This window comes from Sinohyriopsis cumingii, chromosome 19 (assembly GCF_028554795.1).
Source record: "Sinohyriopsis cumingii isolate HCF-2022 chromosome 19, ASM2855479v2, whole genome shotgun sequence".
In the NCBI taxonomy this organism is placed as follows: Eukaryota; Metazoa; Mollusca; class Bivalvia; order Unionida; family Unionidae; genus Sinohyriopsis; species Sinohyriopsis cumingii.
The window spans coordinates 14679095-14701990 of record NC_142979.1 but is presented as its reverse complement, the minus strand read 5'-3'; the positions used below and the strand labels follow the sequence as shown (position 1 = coordinate 14701990).

Below are 22896 nucleotides of genomic sequence, written 5' to 3'. Positions count from 1 at the left end.
GCATGATAAAAATCAATAATATCCATGGATACTACACATTACCAAAGTCATGCAAGGTCTTGATTGTATAAGCATATAATCAAAATTTCATCAAAATTATCCCTTCCAAAGGCAAATCCGATTAAAAGCATATATAAAACATGGCCTACAGAGCGGTAAGAAGCAGCATCTCATTAATATGCACGGATCTCACTCATTACTTGATGATACAAGCCCATATTCCAAGCCTGATCAAAACTGGATCAGCATCATGGCATCCAGAGTGGTAACAAACTGAACCAATCTGATGCAAGAGGACTTCATTAATATTCAGGGATCTCACTCAATATTTGATGGCATCCAGAGTGGTAACAAACTGAACCAATCTGATGCAAGATGACTTCATTAATATTCATGGATCTCACTCAATACTTGATGGCATCCAGAGTGGTAACAAACTGAACCAATCTGTTGCAAAATGACTTCATTAATATTCATGGATCTCACGCAATACTTGATGGCATCCAGAGTGGTAACAAACTGAACCAATCTGTTGCAAGATGACTTCATTAATATTCATGGATCTCATGCAATACTTGATGGCATCCAGAGTGGTAACAAACTGAACCAATCTGATGCAAGGTGACTTCATTAATATTCATGGATCTCACTCAATACTTGATGGCATCCAGAGTGGTAACAAACTGAACCAATCTGTTGCAAGATGACTTCATTAATATTCATGGATCTCACTCAATACTTGATGGCATCCAGAGTGGTAACAAACTGAACAAATCTGATGCAAGATGACTTCATTAATATTCATGGATCTCATGCAATACTTGATGGCATCCAGAGTGGTAACAAACTGAACCAATCTGTTGCAAGATGACTTCATTAATATTCATGGATCTCACTCAATACTTGATGGCATCCAGAGTGGTAACAAACTGAACCAATTTGTTGCAAGATGACTTCACTAATATTCATGGATCTCACTCAATACTTGATGGCATCCAGAGTGGTAACAAACTGAACCAATCTGTTGCAAGATGACTTCATTATTATTCATGGATCTCACTCAATAATTGATGGCATCCAGAGTGGTAACAAACTGAACAAATCTGATGCAAGATGACTTCATTAATATTCATGGATCTCACTCATTACTTGATGACATCCAGAGTGGTAACAAACTGAACCAATCTGATGCAAGATGACTTCATTAATATGTAAAAATCTGGCTTATTATCAAACACATCTAAGATCTTGATGGTATAAATACATATTCCAAATTTGGTCAAAGCCGGATCAAAAGGCTTCCATAGTGGAAAAGCTTGGTCAATCTGCTGCAAGATCACCCGATGTGTTCCTTTCACTCATAAATTTGTTTTAAGTCCTGATGATACAAACATATATTTAAAGTATGAACAAATTCAGATTTAAAAGCGGTCTCCTGATTATAACAAACTCGATCAGAAGCAAGATCACCTTATCAATCTGTGTGGATCTCATTCATATTCGAGCTCATCTGAGATCTTGATTATGTAGACCTAGTTTCCAAGTTTGATCAAAACTGAATTAGAATTATAGCTTTCTAACAAGCTTAGCCAATCTGATTTAAGATGTGCACATTAATGTCAGTGAATCACACTTATTACTGAATGTTTAAGATTGTGACGATATAAGCATTGTGAAGTGCCGAATTTGAATTGCAGTGAATATTAAAGTTGAAGGCATTGAGCATTAAAATTTTATCGCATTTAAGCCAGAGAAGTCTTTGTGAAGGGTCACTTCGACCTTTCTTCATTCATCTCTCCCTATGTCAGTGTAAACTTCAAAGGGGCAGCATTCCAATTCAGTGAAATTGACCAGGGTATCTTAACACAGTCCTTAGAAAGTAAACAATTGAGCTGCCAACCCTAACCACTTAGTAGGAACCTATGTCAACTTATCATTTTTTTCAAGGGAAATTGTCACTCACTGTCATAAACAGATCCTGAACTGTCTAAACCTGATGAAAGGAATTATTTCTTTGGGAAATATTAGGGACCGCTGCCTATAATTGGGCAGAATAAATCAAGGCGTACACTTTAGAGCAATCAGGCTTTAAAGTGATGACCTTAGTCTAAATTCTTTAGTCTGAAAATCTCCTGGAACAGGAAAGTCTCGACTCCAAGGAAAGCATAAAGAGATTAGTGATTTTCCTCTTTAAACAAGAAAGGGAACAGGTGGCCGTCTTGTAAAAAGAATTAGTGCTAGGATGCACAAGTTCTGAAAGAACAGCAATAAGGTATGCAATTTTAGTAACATTCTATTATTTGATTGTTTATTTTATGAAAATGTGTTTACTATGACTAGGTTTCCATATTATGTATCGTTTATTCAAGTCATGGAAATGTGTTGATGCTAGAGTTGTTATGCAATTTATTATATTCAATTTCATGGAAATGTGTTGATGCTAGAGTTGTTATGCAATTTGTTTTATTCAATTTCATGGAAAGTGTTGATGCTAGAATTGTTATGCAATTTACCTTTTAATTTTACAGTTATTAGTTCATTGGTAGAATTGATTGCATGCAATCCAAAAAATGTTCATATGTGTAGGATTTCATAGGGTTATATAAAATAAATTCCTTTGTTTGTTAGGACGATACAGATTATCATGAGTTAACGATACTTACCTAATTATATCTGATTTTGTAATGTTTGAATAATCTTGTAGGTTAAGGATTAATGTGAGTTACAATTTGAAAATTTCATGCAATAGTAATTGAACATGTAGTAGCATGTAAAAGAATATGGTAGTTTTCAATAGACGCTCATGTGGTAATTTAAGACCCGCCACTGGAAGCGAGTTCAATGTCCTACAGTACTAAGTCAGAATTTACGCAGTGTGTGGATAGTCCACATGCTCTGAATAATGTGGAGAAATTTTATATACGTCTTAGAGAGTGGAATATACAGGAATTATGGGGTAATTTTGTCCTTTAAGGAACAGCTTTCTGAGAGAGAGATGAGACAGTCTGGAGACAGAAGTCTGAGGAAAAGAAGGACAAGGTCAGACTAAAAGGACCAGGAATTCCATGAAGGAGCAAAGCATAGAGCATAGGAAGGATGAACTAGATGTTGATATATGGTCAAAAGGAAGAAAGGTGATGCACATCAACTGTAGACATTGCGCTCTTTTCACCTATTGTTATGATGATGAAATAAATCCAAATTGGACACACCTGTAAAATTCTACTGAAATAATCTAACTTGAATTGGAATTACCATTATTAAATGGTTCTGATTAAATGTTATTTTCTTGTCAAAGGGGGCTCGTATTGCTTTATTTCTTCCCAGTATTCTCACTCAGTTTTCTGTTGAAATTCCAGTCTTCTTTCACTCCCGCCGGACTATAATATCGAGGGAGGTCATCCTCCAGATAACGCCAGCCAAATCCAATTAACAACCCCTCTTACTAAGAGGGCGACATTACAAGCATATATTCCAAGGCTGACCAAAAGTCTGATCAGAAATATGGCCACCAGATAGTAACAAACTCAGCCAATCAGATGCAAGATTACCTCATTAATATGCATGGATCTTGCTCATATTCAAATACATATGAGATCTTGATGATATATACCTATATTCTGATCAAATTAGGATAAAAAAGATGGCCTCAAGAGTTTAGCAGAAAATAAGCACAATCCACAAGCAAATATTAGAGACCACTACATAGCTTAACATCATTAAGTATTTTATTTGTATGCTCTTATCATTACAACGAGGTTTAGCGATTCATGTGGCATACACACGTATTTACAGTGTTTAGTGGAAAGTAAACACAATCCAGGTTTGATAGTTCTGATACATATGTATGTCTAGTGTTTAGCAGAAAGTAAGCACAATCCAGGTTTCATAGTTCTGTCACGTGTGTGTGTGTTTAATTTGGATTTTTAATATAGCTTTAACAATTTTTCGGTCATATCGCTATGATGTCTGCAGTGTGGCAGTTTATAGTGATGTCTAGCATTGAGGCATCAATCTGCAGACATGTAGCATGATGTCCCACCCAGTCAGATTATCCTGACACCAGGCTGACCAGTCCTAACACTAACCTGTTAATGCTGAGCCCCAAACGAGGCAGCTGTTAGTACCATTCTTATAAGTCTTTGGTATGACTCAGCTGGGGATCGAACCCACGACCTCGCTTATTGACGTGTGTAATGATGTATGCTTATAGAAGTGTGTAATTTTGTATGCTTATTTTAGTGTGTAATTTTGCATGCTTATTGAAGTTTGTAATTTTGTATGCTCATTGAAGTGTGTAATTATGTATGCTTATTGAAGTGTGTAATTTTGTATGCTTATAGAAGTGTGTAATTTTGATTGGTTATAAAAGTGTGTAATTTTGTATGCTTATAGAAGTGTGTAATTTTGATTGGTTATAAAAGTGTGTAATTCTGTATGCTTATAGAAGTGTGTAATTTTGATTGGTTATAAAAGTGTGTAATTTTGTATGCTTATAGAAGTGTGTAATTTTGATTGGCTATAAGTGTGTAATTTTGTATGCTTATTGAAGTGTAATTATGTATGCTTATTGATGTGTGTAATTATCTATGCTTATATAAGTGTGTAATCACGTATGCTTATAAAGGTGTGTAATTATGAATGTTTATTGAACACGAGTCATCAAGGGATGACATATCCCCAATCCCTCGCTTATGCAAACCTCTTAATGAAAAGTACTCTAAGGTTTTGTACACTCAAATTTTATACTACTAATTTTAGTATACTACAGTCCAGCACACTCAATCAATATATACAACTCACGATACACTTTGTTTCCATAGTAACATAACAAATATTAAATGCAAACTAAGTTAAATTTCACAAGGAACACTCCACACAAACTGCTTATATACATTATGTTTGGTTGAATATTTAGAACAGCTTGATTTATGCTTTGGAAATGAAAATAATCTCTGAGGATATGTTACCATGACAGATATAAATGTAATCTCTAAGATTACCAAGGGAGATAAAAAGGCAATCTCCCAGATATGTTATCAAGCGACATAAAAAATGCAACCTCTAGGATATGTTACCATGAGGTATAAAAAGGTTATCTCTGGGATATGTTCCCAAGTGAGATAAAAAGACAATTTCTTGGACATGTTCCCAAGGGAGATAAACTGACACTCTCTAGGATATGCACAGGAAGAAAAATGAAATGAAATGGGTTGAGATATTACGAAAAGTGTTCCTAATTTATTTGGAGAAATGGAGGTATATTTTAACTTATCAGTTATTAGTTAGATTTTAACCATAATATCTGGGATTTGTCGATCTCCTGGTTGCAACTTAGCCACGGGCAGTTTGTGAACATGCTGACTCTAAACAATTGGCTTATCAAAGATCTGTATTATGTAAGTCGCCAATTTCAAGATGAGTAGGTGTTAATTGTTAAAAATATAACTTCTAAGATTCATTGACATATGTGTTTGGGAAATAAAAAGCACTCATCTCCCATGATTAACCACTCTGACAATTTCATTCAACGTGTGAACAATGTACCAAAAATGTAAGACCCACAAGTGGTGTTTGTGGTCTGTTATTTATGTGATAATTACAAGAGAATGATATATACGTACTGCATGTGTGTGTCTGGGTGTTTTGGAATTTTAATGTAGCTTTAAAAAAAATTCAATCATATCAATATGTCTGCAGTGTGGAAATTTTAAAGTGATGTCTAGCACTGGGGATCATGCCGCAGACATGTAGCATAATGTCCCACCCAGTCCCACTATCCTGACACCAGGCCGACCAGTCCTGACACTAACCTGTTAATGCTGAGTGCCTAGCAAAGCAGCTGTTAATACCATTTTTGTAAGTCTTTGGTATGACTCGGCTGGGGATCGAACCCACAACCTCCTGCATCCAAAGCAGATGCTTTAACCACTATATACATACTGCTTGACAAATATTTAAATGGATAAAAAAACTACTGACAAATCCTTCAGCTATGAGCATAAATAAATCATCAGAAACAGTCTAGCATGTATTGCAACAGATGAGTCTACTGTTTCATCTAGGAATAAAAACAAGGAATTTCCTTAAACTATCCCATACTATATTTTATCATATTTTTTACTCATGTTGGAATATGTAGTTTTTTGGAAGTAAAACAAACTTTAATTGTGTAATACTTACCTTCTACTATTGCATGGCTAACCTATTTTTGTGCAGAAAACTCACCAACCCATCAAAGTGAATACATCCTCCAACAGAGTGGAGAATGTTCAGTATGACCTTTTGCACACCACTCTATGCCACATGGTCATGTGCAGAAGATAGATATCACCTGTTGTCTTTTTCAGAGATGACAATTGCACAGACATGATAGTGGCATGAGAAGAGGGCATTCGGCAATAGCAGCTGATAAGTATTGCATAACTAAAATGAATTTTACCCCCCAAAAAACTACATTTTAATAGCAATTACTTATCCTGCTGCTATTGCGTAGCTGAATTTGTCAGTGGGTAGGCAGATGCTCTCATCAAACTGATCAAAAGCTGAGAAGCTGAGTCACCATCTATATGTCCATCTATAGAAGGTTGATGTCTCTCTGAGCCACATGTTGTGCCATAACAATGGGCCACAGAGAGAAAACATGACGTGTTGAAGTGCTCTACCTCCCTAATGGGAGGGAGCAACACACTGTTGCAGTAATCAACCTCCAACAATGGGAGGGTGCAACCTATGTTTGCAGTGCTTCACGTCCCTAATCAGAAGGCATAACTCGCTGCTGCAGTGCTCTACCTCCCTAATAGAAGGGTTCAACCTGCTGATGTTGTGCTCAACCTCCTAATGGTAGGGTTCAGTTCTGTAAACCAGATACAGCCAGTGTCAATAGACAAGGCATGAATCTTCTTCATCTTGTAGAAACTAGAGCAAGTAGGAACACAGTTTGAGTGTGAAGTTTTGAAAGGAAGCTTCACTCAAAGGTTTACATGGGGTTAGGTTATCGACCATAAACACAAGAAAGATTCCATCTGGGTGTAAGAGAATGGGAGACTCTGGAGCTCAAATTACTTTTTCAGATCAACAATGTGCAAATCTGAAGTGTGTGCCCTGAGAGAATTTAAGTGTGTTGGAAACAGCAGCTAAGTAGCCCAGTGGAAAAAGGCACAAAAGAAAATCAGAAATGGAAATTATAGAGGGGTAGATAAGAAAAACATGTTAATACTGCACTAATCACAGAAGATTCTCCACCTGGAATAATAAGAGCTTCAATGGCCTCAATGATGCAACTGGCAACTCGCCCTGAAAACTTTTTCTGCCAGAGAGAGATTGCTAGAGACAAGCCAGGCATGAAGGTAGAGATTGTGTGTGAGGTTGTAGAGGAGGGTGTTGCAACAGGAGATCCCTTCTGTGAGGTACAGACCTGGGTCGATCGATCAACAGGTCTAGAAGATCAGTGAATGATGATCACTGGGACCACAGTGGGGCAATGAGGATGATCTAAGCAGTGGAAGTTGTGACTTTTTGCAGAACTTGAGGTGGCAGTCAGTAAAAGGTGGGAAGGCAAATGCGAATAGGCGATCCCACTGGAAGCTGAATGCACCAATTGTTCTCTAATCCATGACAGGGAAAGGTTGTTACTGAGCCTGGTCACAAGCTGGCATACTAGGGGTCTTCCCCAGAGGGAGAACAGGGGCTCTGTTACTGAGTTGTGAAGAGATCAGTCTGTGTCTCGGTCTGTTCTGGACAAGGTGTCCATGATCATCTTGCCCAGGATGTGGTGAACTTGTATTGCAAAATTCTCTAGACAGCCCAGATGCTGAGGTTCCAGACCTTCATGCAAGAGAAGAGGCATGTGTGCCTCCATGAAATTGCAGATACACTACTGTGGCAGTGTTGTCTGAGGAGGCCATGATAACATCAGCCTATAATTCTGTTGATGCAATGCTAGAAATATTGCTTGAATTTCCTGGGTGTTGAAGTGAAGGGACAATCTGGCCATAGTTCAAGAACCATGGAGAATTATGCCCTCTGGCTCTAAATCAGTACCACAATCAGACTCTGACACATCAGCAAACACATAGGAGTTGGGGTCGGATGCATGCATGGGAAACTCCACCAGAAATAGGTCTCACTTCATTGACCAAAGCAACTGGTATTGAAAATCCGGTCCTAGAGGGTGATTGGGGTTAACGGATAATCTCTGATTTCCACCTTGCAAGAATTAGGAACTGTACAGAATGCATATGGAGACATCCTATGGAACCAATCAACAGTAGTGTTCAAGGTTCCGAGTAGGGAAAGAAAGGTGAGCAGATAACAGGGTTATGTTTGTAGCATCTCTTGGAGAGCCAGGATTCAATCTACCTGATCTAGAGCAACCCGGACCAAGTTTGATTTGTGAGGAGGTTCATCCCCACATGGACAAAGTCCTGATATGGACCAAGTTTGGTTTGTGAGGAAGTTCATCCCCACATAGACAAAGTCCTGATATGGACCAAGTTTGGTTTGTGAGGAAGTTCATCCTCACATGGACAAAGTCCTGATATGGAACAAGTTTGGTTTGTGAGGAAGTTCATCCCCACAGAGACAAAGTCCTGATATGGAACAAGTTCCAACTTTTCAAGGCTGGGTAAGAGACCCAATTGAGTTATGGTGAACCAAGAGCAGAGCAGATCTTGGCAAAAGGACTAAGCTTGGACATTGTGAATCAGACGGTCATCAAAATACCCGAGAACTGATGTTCCCAGAATTCTGAGGTAGGCCGCTACCACTCCATGATCCATGAAGAGAATCCGAATGGCAGAAACCAAAATTGAAAAAATTCTGGTCTAGGCAAAAATGGAGATATATGTGGTGTGGAAGAAAAAATCGGGATGAGCAAGTGAGTATCCTGAAGGTTAATGGAGACTGCCCAACTGAATGGATGAAGACCATTCCAGATTGAGGAGATTGTTTCCATCTCAAAAAATTCCTCCAAAAGAAACTGGCCAAGCATGTATAATTCACAATTTCAAGGATTTATTAGTGACAAGGAAGATTGACTGATTGTTCAAGACCCTCTCAACTGCCCCTTTCTGCAAAGGGTGTGCACCTTTTTCCTCAATTTCAGAAGATTGGACTGGGGTATTTTTGAATATGTAAGAAAAGTGTGTCCACCTAAAAGATGAAATATAAGGTAGCCTCAGAAGCCATTTAGAGAACCAAGTTCTAAAGGGGACAAGGCTACAATATGGATTCTAAATAAAAGGGAACAGACAGTTGAAACACTGAGAATAATTAAAAACTGCAGAAGACCACATAAGACAGTAAGTTGCTACAGGCATAATTTCTCTGGTTACGGTTTTGGCAGACATCTATGGTGTCCACAAAAAAAGATAATAGGTAGTACCTACCATCTGTGAATGACCATGTGACACAAAGTGGTTTGCAAAAGGTCATACTGACTTTTCTCCATTGAGAGAGTGTCTATTCACATCAAAACGGATGGTAAGTTTTCTGCATGAAAATGGGTTAGCTATGCAATAGAGGCAGGATAAGTAATTGCTGCTATTAAAATTATGTTTGGGGCAAATTCAAATTTCCCAAGGGCAAGTTCACTTTTCAAGTCAGCTGACTTTACTAAAAATTTAAAAACCCTACTGATATAAATCAATATTACTAATCCATAGAGAATAAAAATCGCAATCATGAAAACATTAGAAGAATATGTCACCCTTTACAAAACTGAAAACCATTGAAATTCAAGACTTCATCGAGAAAAGTTTCATTTTGGATAATACTAAATAGGAATTAGTCTCTGTAAATAACAAATTTAAAAAGTAACACTGCACCAAATAGATCCTTTTTCCATGTATTTAACATATTTGTTATCAATTTATAATTATTGGAATGTAATTTTGTTTCTTTCAGTCTTAAGTAACTTTCTGTACTTATTCATACAAACTGGAATTGATTCATTGGTTCTCTTTTTTACTATTTAGGTCCAACATTCTACTCTCCCAACTGCTATCAAAATACATAATTGCTTTAACCATCTGCAATTTACAACCAAGATTTCTATAAACATATCTTGATTCAATTTTATTTAAGACCAACCGTGTGATCCGTCCAAATTATTTTAGTTGAATTTCATGGGCAGTAGAGTACTGTATGAGATATGATAACTTTCACGGTAAGAGGTAAAAACCTAGTAGATTATTTTGCTTATCTTTTGTCTTTGAAAATGCTTGCAGTTTCTTGTGAAATAAAATAAAGTTGATGGAACTTTGCAACTGGTTTTTATTTATCAATGTATATATAAAATTTGATTATTTTGCTGCATGACTTATGGGAAAGCCTAATATTGTATGTGTAGGGCTGGTTGTTTGAGCTTGGATTTTTCATTTGTTTGTTTTTTTAGACAATGGATTAAATATTTTTTTATGTTTTTGGACTGGAAAAAGTAATTAAATTTTTGCCATCCAAAACATTAAAAACATATGGTTAATTATAAAGATATGCTTGACTGAATGATTTACAGATGGTTCACTTACAAATGTTCTAACTCCTTGTCATGGTTAGGCTGATCTGGGTTATACACAAACACAATTCCTCCAGCATCCTTTGCCATGCCAGGCCAACAACTCTCAAATCTGAAAATATATAAGTAAAATAATAATCCATTACCACAGACACCATTAAGGAAAGTCTAAAGCTTACGTAATCATATTTTCAAGGACTTTTTTTGAAAGATTTTCATGTCCAACGATAAAACATTTGATTTTCTCCACTTCATTGATCATGCAGGGTGGTCTTTCCAGACAGGTTCTACTGTACTATACTTGTGCTGAACTGTGAATGAAATCAATACTTCCATAGGTGATAATCATATTTCACAAAAATATTTCAGTAATTTATTTTTTACTCATATCTGTTCAATGTAGCAGTTTAACACCATGGTAAGTAATCACAGGTCATCCCTATTCATATTATTTGCTTTGATGTTTCTATCTGAAAGCCTGCAGTACAAGTTGTGCAAATTACAACACAATCACAAAAAGGTGGCCCAAAGTCAAAAAAGGAATTAACCTGAGAAGACAATAGCCCAGTGGTAGCCCATCTTAAATTCTACAGCCCAGACATTTAATATTAAACTGACAGATTTAAGACTTCCATTTTCTATACTTTGAGTAATTTGTGAATGTTTTGCTTTATGAAATATTTTTAAGAGTTCTGCTTTTTAACAAAAAATGAAGTAAGTCATTATGTCATATGCAAATCACATCCCACCAGGCTGCCTATATAAGGAAGTCAAGACCAGCAATCTGGTAGCACAATGGCTTAAGTCAAGATTTGCCAGACACAGTCAAGTCAGATTACCTACAATTTCACTATACAATGAAAAAAGGGAGCTAACTCCATAAATGGGCAATGCCAACCAAGGGAGATCAATTGTTTATGAAAGCATAGCATATCATTCAGTTTATTGTAGTTAGCAAAGATCTTTTTATGACATACATGCCAACCTCAAGAGAGGTATATGTGTAATTTTTGTTAATATAAGTGGCAAACAAATGTAATTGGATAAAAGCATAAAAAGTGTGCAATCTCTATATTACATGCATTAATTACAGTACAGCATATCAAAAATGTACATTTTTGCTAAAAGTCTGGCTCTGCAGCAGGTCAAAAGACTTGGCAAAATCCATTTGGATTAGAACCAGAATACAAACATACTGACAAATTATCTGTATTCAACACTAACTTTAACTAGTCCACATGTTTAACTTTTGTCAAATGATCATGAAAACTAAAAATTCTGCAAATGATCTGTCTGTGGGCTGTATTACATCACTTATATTCTTCCTGATATGTCTTTATTCTGATTGGAAATGTTTTGAAGTTTAAGAAAAACATCTCAAAGAATTTCATCCACAAGTCAAACCATAAAGCCTGTTTCACATAAAATCTGGCACCATTTTCTTTGAAAGTACAGACTGGCCCGTACAATATAATGAATCTCTGAGGCCAAGTTTAAAATTAAAGAAACTCATGTTTTCTTGGAACTGGGTCACATGCACTTACTATAAATAGGACATTAAAAATGTACATGTAGATTCATAATTGGCAAATTAACTCTTATGCTGTTTTTACTAGGTAGTCTTACTTTTCAGAATAATCCCAAAGAGATAATAATAAAAATGACAAACGCGACTTTTTATTGTTTTCATTTTATCATTTTATATACCAGAAAAGTGTAATCCATATAAAGGCAAGCATCAGACGTAATGTGAGACGCCAAAAGCGTACTGGATGGCATCCGTTAATAGCAGCAATGCCTGGCAATAATATTACCTTTTATACTCACTTAAAAATCATGTTCAACTGTAAACTGCATAGACTCAGATCTGCCATAACAAAATGCACTGGTAGATCTGGGTCTATGTAGTTTGTTAGGAGTAATTAATACAAGAAGCAACATAAAATCTGATCTGCCAGTACATTATGTAACAGCAGATCAGGGTCTATTCTGTTTGCAGCTGATCTCAACTGATAAGTGAATGTATACAATATTCTTGCTTTTACACATATTCATGACTTTGATAAGATTTTTGCGCAGAGGAATTGGTCGGGGACTATACAATATCTACACAGGTCACATGTACAGTTGTGCACAAGATGAGTCCAGCTGTAAACAACACAGACCCTGATCTGTCACTGCATAATACTTTGGCAAAAAGGGTCATCTGCTCTGCTGATTACACCCAACACACTACACAGACTCAGACCTGCCAGTGCACAATGCAAATGCAGATTTGGGTCTGTGATATTTGCAGTTGGACTCACACTACCGCCCAGTTTCTAATCTACTACCACCCAGTTTCTAATCTCCCATTCATATCAAAAATCTTAGAAAAGGTTGTTCTATCCCAGCTTGTATCTCATCTGAATTCAAACAGTCTTTTTAGCAATGTACAATCTGCATATCGCCCTTGCCTCAGTACTGAAACTACTCTTCTAAAAAGTAGTCTCTGCTTTGGATAGTGGAGAGATTACAGTCCTCACCATCCTTAATTTGTCTGCAGCATTTGACACAATAGACCATGATATATTACTTCACCGTCTCCAGCATGTATCTGGCATTCATGATACAGCCTTACTGTGGTTCAAGTCCTACTTGGTCAACAGGACACAAATTGTGTCTGCAAATGGAATACACTCCATCCCAGTTGATCTATGTTGTGGTGTTCCACAGGGGTATGTTCTTGGACCTGTTCTCTTCGTTCTATCACTCAGCTGCTCTCAAGTGTCATAGATCATCATCCAGTGTCTCACCAATTGTACGCTGATGACACTCAAATATACAAATCTAGCCACCCAACTGAAGTTGATGCTACCATCCAAGGTGTAGAGAGGTGCATTTCTGATGTGAAGTCATGGATGACATGTAACAAGCTGCAGATGAATGATGTTAAAACTGAGGCCATTCTGATCACAACACAAAGACTTTCTCATTCACATCCTTTACCTCAAACAATAAATATCAGCAACACCAACATTAAATTCACACAGTCAGTACGAAACCTTGGTGTTACTCTGGACAGTACTCTCTCACTGCACCAACATGTCATGAACATATGTAAGGCTGCATATCTTGAGCTGAGAGGCATCAGCTCCATTCGCAAATATCTTTCAGTTGATGCCACTAAAACACTTGTGTGTTCATTAGTACTTTCAAGACTGGACTATTGCAACTCATTTCTGTCTGGATCATCTCAATATCTACTCCAGAAACTTCAAAACACAGCTGCTCGGATCATACTTAGAGTACCATGATCAGAGCACACCTCCCTGCTGCTCTGTACCCAACACTGGCTATCCATTCGATCCAGAATCAAGCACAAAATTTGTTCTCTGTGCTACGTTTCACTGACAGACTCTAGTCCAACATACCTATCTGACCTCACCCATGTGTACACACCAGCAAGATACTTACACTCCTCTTCTGACAATCGTATACTCATTATTCCCACTATGACAAGAAAGTCATATGGACAGCATTCTTTTGCATACCAGGGCCCAGCAACGGTGAATGAATTTCCCACTGAACTTTGACACCAAGACACAGTGATGCCATTCAAGAGTGCTCTCAAAATTCACTTATTTCAACTGCAAGAACAAACTTAAAGACCTAATAATGTTTCCTAGCTTAAATATTCTCAGCATGTTTTTTGTTTTCTAATTTCATGGTGTTTGTTTTTGTAATCATATCATTATATATGTTTCTTTTTATGTTCTAGGTGTTGTCTAATGTTGTAAAGTGCTTAGAGCTTCTAAAGATTAGGCGCTATACAAAGTCCTCATTATTATTATTATTATTATAAGAGAGCATGTAGGGTACTTTTTTGTCAACACTTCCTTGTACTAGATGTGATAAAATCAATAATTAAAAAATAACACTTTTGTATTGTCATGTTCTGTTTACTAAAAAACAACCAAAGCTTAGCTAATGAAAAGTTCTACCACTCAAATTTTATCATTAATTAAGATAGACTGACAACCTTCTATCACCACTGCAGTCCCAAAGCTCAACTTCAATTCCATTTTGTCTTCCTCGACCTCCCAGTTTCTGCACTTCAAACTCCAAAATTCTGAAGAAAGAAAAAAAATTCTGTGAAATTCTTGTTCTTTCATTGCAACAAAGTGCAAATTACTTTTTCTGTGTAATACAGACATAGCACATGAAGACCAGTCATTTCATTTTTCTCAGTAGAAATTCAGTCAGTGATCTCAACGTTAAGTTTTAGAAGACAAAATCAAATTTTCAAGAGCTACATAATATTATCATACTGTTTCCTGTCAATAAAAAGAAAAAAGTGCATAATAAAAATAACGGATATCCTACTTCTGATGTACAGTGTGTTGTGGGTGAAAGAAGGCACATCTAGATGGGTCACCTGGTGGATGTCATGTGTCTATATGACAGAATGCACATCTAGATGGGTCACCAGATGGATGTCATGTGTCTATATGACAGAATGCACATATAGATGGGTCACCAGATGGATGTCATGTGTCTATATGACAGAATGCACATCTAGATGGGTCACCAGATGGCTGTCATGTGAATGTCTATCAGGGAATGCACATCTAGATGGGTCACCAGATGGATGTCTTGTGAATGTCTATGAGGGAAGGCCCATCTAGATGGGTCACCAGATGGATGTCATGTGTGTCTATATGAGAGAAAGCACATTTAGATGGGTCACCAGATGGATGTCATGTGTCAACCATGGGAAGCTCCTGGCAAGTTTTCACATATCAACATTTGCCGAGATTTCAACTCATGTGGACAGAGGTGAGATGGTAGTGATCAGTAAGGTGAACACTTTAGACCTCTTGGCCACCTGGGGGGAGGGGGAGGGGGCGGGTTTTGGGTTGTTAGGTAATGAATGATAATATAACTTGCAAAAAACATTTCAGGAGTTTAAATGGCAAAGAAAAAATACAGTTCTTACATAATGATAGAATTTACTACTTGATAACGCAGTGTACAATAAAAAGGACCACACTGTGAAATTTGCCAGTCTGGATCTGACTCCTATTGTAAATTCTGGATCTGACTCCTATTTAACTATTGTAGATTTAAACTCAGACTATAAACTGGCTTCCTGTCTGATGGAAGTTTTTCATTTTTACAATTTCATAAAAGGTACAAATGTATTCTAGCTGCATATTTTCACCAAGATTACCTGACACCTTGAGTTGGGTGGTATTCTCCACTTGATATTTCTGTGGCATCTGCCAAAAAGTTTGATATCGTAGTTTTCCCACTCTGAAATTACAATATTCATTAGAGATTTGTAACAACTAGTGCAAACTTGAGTGCATTTTATGTCCGAACTTGACTGCAATAAAATGAGACAAGTTTTAACAAAGACAAGACAAAATTACAGCAATGACAATCTTTTATACCTTTCAATACAAAAAGTTAATCCAGTAGTTGTTTTGATTTTTCTTCAAGTTTTTTTCAGGCACGATAAAAAAATCAGCTTAGCATACAAAATAAAGCTGTTTCTGGGTGGTGAATTTTAACTTTTGGGCCCAAAGAGTGATCAGCAATTGAGTGGACTGGTAACTGAATTTCTGTAAGTTCAGCTGTTATCAGAAATTCCTTATAATGGAAGATTTATACTGCCAGTCTACTATCCAATTTAACTAGACTGGTACAATTTGGACACAAAATTGCTTTACTTAATCTTCACCCTCTCTCTTTTACACTATCATAGTTTCAATCTGATCTTGAAAGAAGAGGCTCAATGACACACAGAAATGCGTACAAATCTGCTTTGAGCAGCACACAGTTTTGAAAAGTGCTTCATGGTAAACACTTTCTCTTGATGGGGATCTCAGCTCTAAAATCCTAAAATAAAAACCTTCATTTCCGTATTATATTTTGATGTGTAAAAGACCTCATCATTCTTTATAAATGCAGATGACATACCATTTATTCAAATTTGCAATGGAATCACATTTAAGATTTCCAAAAGTAATTAACAGAATGTCAGGTATGACTTCCCTTATATGCAAACTATGTCACCAAGTCACAAACTATGTCATGATGTCACAAACGATATCCCATATGTTGTGGCCAATGTTACAAATAGCTATCCCAAACAAATTAGAATGTAAGAAAATAGGAATTATATGGAAGGCTTGACATTCTATGTCAGATCACTTGATTCTGAAAGTATACAATTTATTTTTCCATGTTTACTGCTGTTCTGTGCAGGGATTAATCTCTAATTCTTCTTACATGCAGAAGTAATACAGCTTACAGAAAAAAGCAGCCAGTGTGATTTTATATGTCAAATACATTTTAAATTGTTATGACTCTACATTTTAAAGTATGAGAAAAAAAGCAAAACCAACAAGTTTAGTAAAATCAACAATTTATTTATCCAAGTTACAAAGTGAAAATTAAGAAGCACCTGCAGTATTGTGAATGTAATCCCAAATATTCCTAAATGTCCAATCACAAGCCCAAAAGTACAGAATATTCTGAGTTAATACCAATAGTCTTGAATGTCCTGATATACCACATCTTGATTGTCCACAATGATGCAATCCAGAATGTCTTTGAATGAGTTCTCAATAATTCCAAAAATCATGTGCTAATCCATTCAATTAACAACTAACAATTCCAATGAATAATTTATAGAAATAAATCTCTCAAAATATATCTGAACACAACTAAATTTATTCCATTTATTGATCTTAAAATAGGAACAAATAATTTGTTTACTGTTTATTTATACATATTTCACTTGACCTATGACATAACAGTATTTTCTGGAAAATTCCACTAACTCATAAGCAAGGTTAGGTTTTGAACTCAAAATTTAGTAAACATCTTGTTTACTTCTTACAGTCATGACAAATATTTACTGCTCTGGTGGCCTAAATGGTTAGAGTGTCTGCATTGGGTACAGGAGGTCTCAGGTTCGAACCCCAGCCAAATCATATCAAGGACTTATTTAAATGGTGCTAACATCTGCCTTGCTTGGCGCTCAGCATTAAGAGGTTATTGTTAGGACTGGTTGGCCTGGTGTCAAGATAATGTGACTGGGTGGGACATGATGTTACATGTCTGCTGCATGATGCGATGGAAGCCGTGAATGCTAAAATTAAGTTTAAGCATGTTTCTTTAATGAAATAAATAAAAATTATATATTGAATAAAGTGTTTCAATAGCTTCATTTCATTTCAGCATTGTCAAAATCCACTGCATTAAAGCCAACTTAATTGTAGGTCAACAGAACTTGAATAGACGTCAATTTGCTTCCGTCAAAATTTTTGAATTTATCAGAAAAAAGACATCAGTATAACTATAGTCTGACTAAAAAGATATGACTTTAGTTTGTAGAAAAGCACAGATATGGGCTCCCAAGTGTGTGAGATATTCCTGAAAACTGACTTCTCATTCCAATGATATTTGACCTTGGAGCAAGCAACACACTGTTATTGAGGCAGAAAGATGACAAACTAAAAAAAACAAATATCAGGGGAGGTTTCTTATGTTGTAGGACAATAATCGGGATTGAATAGACTTTGGTTAAACAACTAAGTGTGAATGGACGTTCGTTAAACTATTTTAGTATTAGAATTTGGAACAATAATTCATATTTAATTTAATTTGAATAAAGACACTTATATGACCACAGTGACATACACTTTTGTTCATTGTGGTATAAATTAATCGTGACGACCGAAACATGTTCCATGGCGATAAAGAAAAATCGTTATCATCGGCAATTCTTTTCTGAAATTTAGCAAAGTTAGCATTGTTTATAAAAATTCATTACTGTCATCTATGGCATATAATTTTGCACTGGGGCTCGTTACAAAGAACATTTGGAGTATCCGTCCTTGAATCAAGGGATGGGGGTTCTAACCTGTAACAATACAGGTTAGAACCCCCATCCCTTGATTCAAGGACGGATACTCCAAATGTTCTTTGTAACGAGCCCCTGTGGATATTTATGTTGCGTGAAATGTAACGAAAACAAAAATAATGTGCTATGTCTTACATTGTAGGACTACCGACTCACCTGACATGGACCTAAGATAAGAACTTTAACCTTAAACATTATGAGATTCTGAGGCTAATATTATAAGTCAAATTTAACAATATTCAAATAAAGTTTTAGAACACCCTGTCGACTGAGTCGTTGGAGATTGTTGGTTAGGAATGTGCCTCCATCAACAGACTGCTTCCCTACTAGAACCAATTGCCCTTTGTTATGCAGAGGCTACCCGAGGAGAAACAAACTCACAGACCAATCTACCGTTAATACATTCGGAAGACCTCGGTAAAATCTTTAAAAAAGTGCCTCTAGGAATAATTTGAGGGCGCCTACCAGTTATTTTGTACTTTTCAGAGAGTGACGTTGTTTGCATTTGAAAAATGAACAGCGGAGAGAATGTTGGCATACCTCAATGCTACTTTGATGTAATGTGGCTGACATTTATTTAGATATCTTACTTGTGAAAAATTGTACATGGTCAAAACACGCTTCTATCAAAAATTACTGCTCCCCTGTGCACAAAAACAACCCGAACTGTTGTTGTTGGTATGTGGAGAAGTTGCCCCATGGAGAAAGAACGCCCCAACGTATCTGGAGAAGTCGCCCCAGAGTGGTTGGAGAAGTCACCCCAATTGGTTGGAGAAGTCACCCCAAAACTTGTCACCCATATAACCTTTTTATAACGGATTTAAATCATCTTTTACGTGTTTCATATTTTGATTTTTATATATACGCGATCACAAAAGAGGTATTAACTGGTAATCATAAAAAGCAATATCATAGTAATATTTCTAACGACGAAATTAAGTCTTTATATAATCTAATGAATGACGGCAGTGTATCCCCCAGGGATGTAAAATTAGGGGTACAAAAAAAAACCTTGGTGTCAAAACTGGGGGTCAAATAAAAAATGTGGGGGTCAAAAATGTACTGACAAATTTTCATACGACTCGTACTTTTTCAGCTTGAAATAGGATATTGCAACTTGCACAACATACTCTCTTTCTCTAAACATACAAATACACCAACAAGCACAAGTAACAAACAAATGCATTGTCCATTCAAAGAATAATTTTATTAGTTCATTTTTCTTTTAAAGTCATACTTTTAACAGTCTCCTCAAGCAATATTATAGCCCAACACATTACATATAAGCCTATACAAAAAACCAAATAAATATTTTTAACCAAATGGGAGATAATTTACTGCCTTTCAGAAAATGTGTACTATCATAGGTTTCATTGTACTTTGTCCTAGAACACATTTATCCAAATATCAAGGAGGATAATGATTCATCTTCTTTCTAATAAGTTACACTTGAACTTTAAGATCTTTCTTTTATTGCAGCAAAAGTTAAAAACCAACAAAATCTGCAGGAAATCCGCTGACTTTGTAATCCAAATAACGCATTTGTCTCTGCAAGTCTACTGATTTCTTTGTTGTGAAATAATGTCTTAGGTTATAATATGTTCTCCAGATATCTTATGGCAAACGAGGGCAGATTTTTAAAAATTCTAAAATCCTGTCACGAAAGGATTATTCACTTTTGCAGTCTTTGCAATCACGCGATCAGAAGTCACACTGGTAATCATAATGAATGTGCCGTATTCCAGTCAAGGGAATTATTTTCTCCATTTTTCATTAAAGTTAGATCCACAGTTACTCTTTTGGGTTCTGTTTCTTTCACTTCTTCGCTAATGCTTTTAAGTGCATGATGTTTTAATCTGGAGATCACTTTCTAGTGCAACAAGCCTTGAGGTTAAACATTTAGATGACAGCCACACGTGCTCGACGCGAGCTTGATGTTAAGAAAAAATAATAATCTAAAGGAAAAAAAATCATACAGAGTGATAAAAATACCTTAGATTACCCCGATGACCCGTTCTGACATAGGACCCTCTCTATCATAATATATAAGATATATATTATGATAGAGAGGGTCCTATGTCAGTACGGGTCATGGGGGTAATCTAAGGTATTTTTCACTCTGTATGTTTTTTTTCCTTTAGATTATTTTTTTTTTCTTCTTAACATCAAGCTCGCGTCGAGCACCTGTGGATGACAGCTTGCTGAGCTCGACGGAAATCGCGAAAAGCTCGCGAGATTAAGGGAAGTTACTCTGTCATAACATTGCCTATGCTAGTCTGGTTCATTATTTTATATATTCCCTGCGTTGCACTTTGCTATACGAATAGAGGAACGCAAGGCAGGGAGCAAACGAAGCAGAGAACCAGTCAATGCTCGTACTGGAAGTATATACAATGCCATCCATCGTCCAATGCATTGGGTATTAAATAAATCCTGATCATATTATGAAAATGTGTGCGTCATTTTTCTCCAGCGTGCGTCCCTGACGCACAATTGTGCGTAAAGGGAAACACTGATGACGACAGTATAGTGATTAAAAAGGATGATAAGTCAAACACTATTATTATTATGAATCAAGATTATGTTAAAGAAGTTGAACGTCAATTAAATGTTGAAAAATACTACAAACATGTTATTGAAGACCCGTCAATAGAAATTAAATAAAAAAATTTCAACATGCATTAATGAGATCATTAAAAATAACAATGAAGAATTTGATACTTTCCCTCTTAACATACGTACACCTCAATGCTACATATTACCCAAAACTCATACAAATCCTGACTATAATTGACCTTTAAATTTTCAAGGACAACCCATTATATCAGGTTGTAATTCATGTACTGAAAACCTATACAAATTTATTGATAGTATTTTACAATCTTTAATGAAATCACTTCCTTCATACATTAAAGATACAACTACTTTCATTAAAAAGATGAAGTCTATTTCACAGCTATCTGATAATTTCAATCCTGGTATCATTAGATTTAACATCACTATATACCAACATTCCGCATGCAGATGGTATTGAAGCATGTAAATATTTTCTTGAAAAAGCAGCAGAGAGGGCGAACAGACCACTTAATCCGTCACGTACGTTTTTTAGACGAAAAAAAAAATAGTGACCCTTCATAGAGGTAACTACCATACCGCGTCATTGATTGACCCAGACAAACAAGGGATGTGGTCCACGCCCTCTCTGCTGCTATATTATTCTGAATAATCCTGGAAATTATCAGAGTAATCTTGAGGATCTTTAAATTTTAAATAATACTCTATCTCTGTTGGTGGTTTTTCTACTTTTGGGTTTATTCTTTTTCTTTTTCTGTAATACGCCATCAGACTTCTGTATCGATCTCCACCGCAATTTTTGCAAATCTGATATAATCCTCTAACGCCGTTGTTACATCCAACACAATGTCGTGAACCAGCATGAGGATTTTTTGATAAAATATAATTATGTCTCCTGCAATATTCTCCATGGCACCTTTTGTTGCATTTATCTGTTGTTCCTTGAATCAACCACGTACAATTGTGCATATATTAATGATATCTGTTTAATTAAATTTATTAATTTATCCAAATATTTTATCAAGACCCACACGATATCTTGTTCTTGGATCATGTAAATTTATCGTTATAAATCCATGTGCAACTTGAGCTCGTGAAAAGAAATTTCTGAATTTGTTATAATCCATGTCACCACCACACCAAGTTTGATGAATATTTCTCAGCGTATGTGTGTCTATGCCATTAAACACAACTAAAATATTACAGTTATCTCTGATCACTTTCGGAATTTGTGTGTATCGTTGAGTAACATCAATGACATCTGTATTTTTATGTCTGCCACGAGAAAATATTCTGGCTGGATTGGATTGTTTGTCTAGCATCACATCATCATACACAACTAAATTATTAATAAACCCATCAAGATCATCTACGGACGGTGCTTTTTCGATATCTGTTATAAAATTAATAATATTTTCACCGTCATTTATTAATCTTGCATTTTCATTAAAATCTTTTAATACTTCATAACACCTCTGATCATCAACGGATGGTTCTACCAAATATAATTTGTCCCATTTCAAACATCTCATTATCAAATTAAGTAGTAATTGCGTCTTACCCGATCCAGATGGTCCTATGATAATCATTCTGATGGAATTTGGTAACGCAGGGTGGTGTTTAACTGGCTCTCGTCGCCGAGTTGCTGAGAAATCAATTATATCCATATATTTTATATCATGAATCTATATTGTTTACGTTGTAGATCTAAAACTCCAACTGCTGATTTAGCTACGGTTACAACAAAAAATAAAAAAATAGCGTATGGTGGAAAATGTTTTGTATGCAGTAGAAAGAAAATTTCGTTTTTACCTAATAAGCGCGGTGGTGATATTGCTAATTTGATGTCAGAGTTTCCAGGTCCTCCATGGGCTAAATACCCAGGAGAAAA

At 36.1% G+C, this 22896-nt stretch overlaps 1 protein-coding gene across 1 annotated transcript in view; it reads right to left on the bottom strand.

Annotated features, from left to right (window-relative positions):
- Positions 1–18758, bottom strand: part of LOC149775164 (intraflagellar transport protein 22 homolog) — a 33187-nt gene extending 14429 nt beyond the window's left edge. Inside the window, exons 1-4 of the mRNA XM_089943433.1 lie at positions 18588–18758; positions 15729–15811; positions 14538–14627; positions 10530–10628 (exon numbers count right to left, since the gene is read on the bottom strand). Of these exons, the coding sequence (XP_089799559.1) occupies positions 10530–10628; positions 14538–14627; positions 15729–15811; positions 18588–18626 (311 nt within the window). The 5' untranslated portion in view covers positions 18627–18758. The remainder of the gene's footprint in view (positions 1–10529; positions 10629–14537; positions 14628–15728; positions 15812–18587) is intronic.
- Between the last annotated feature and the right edge of the window lie 4138 nt (positions 18759–22896).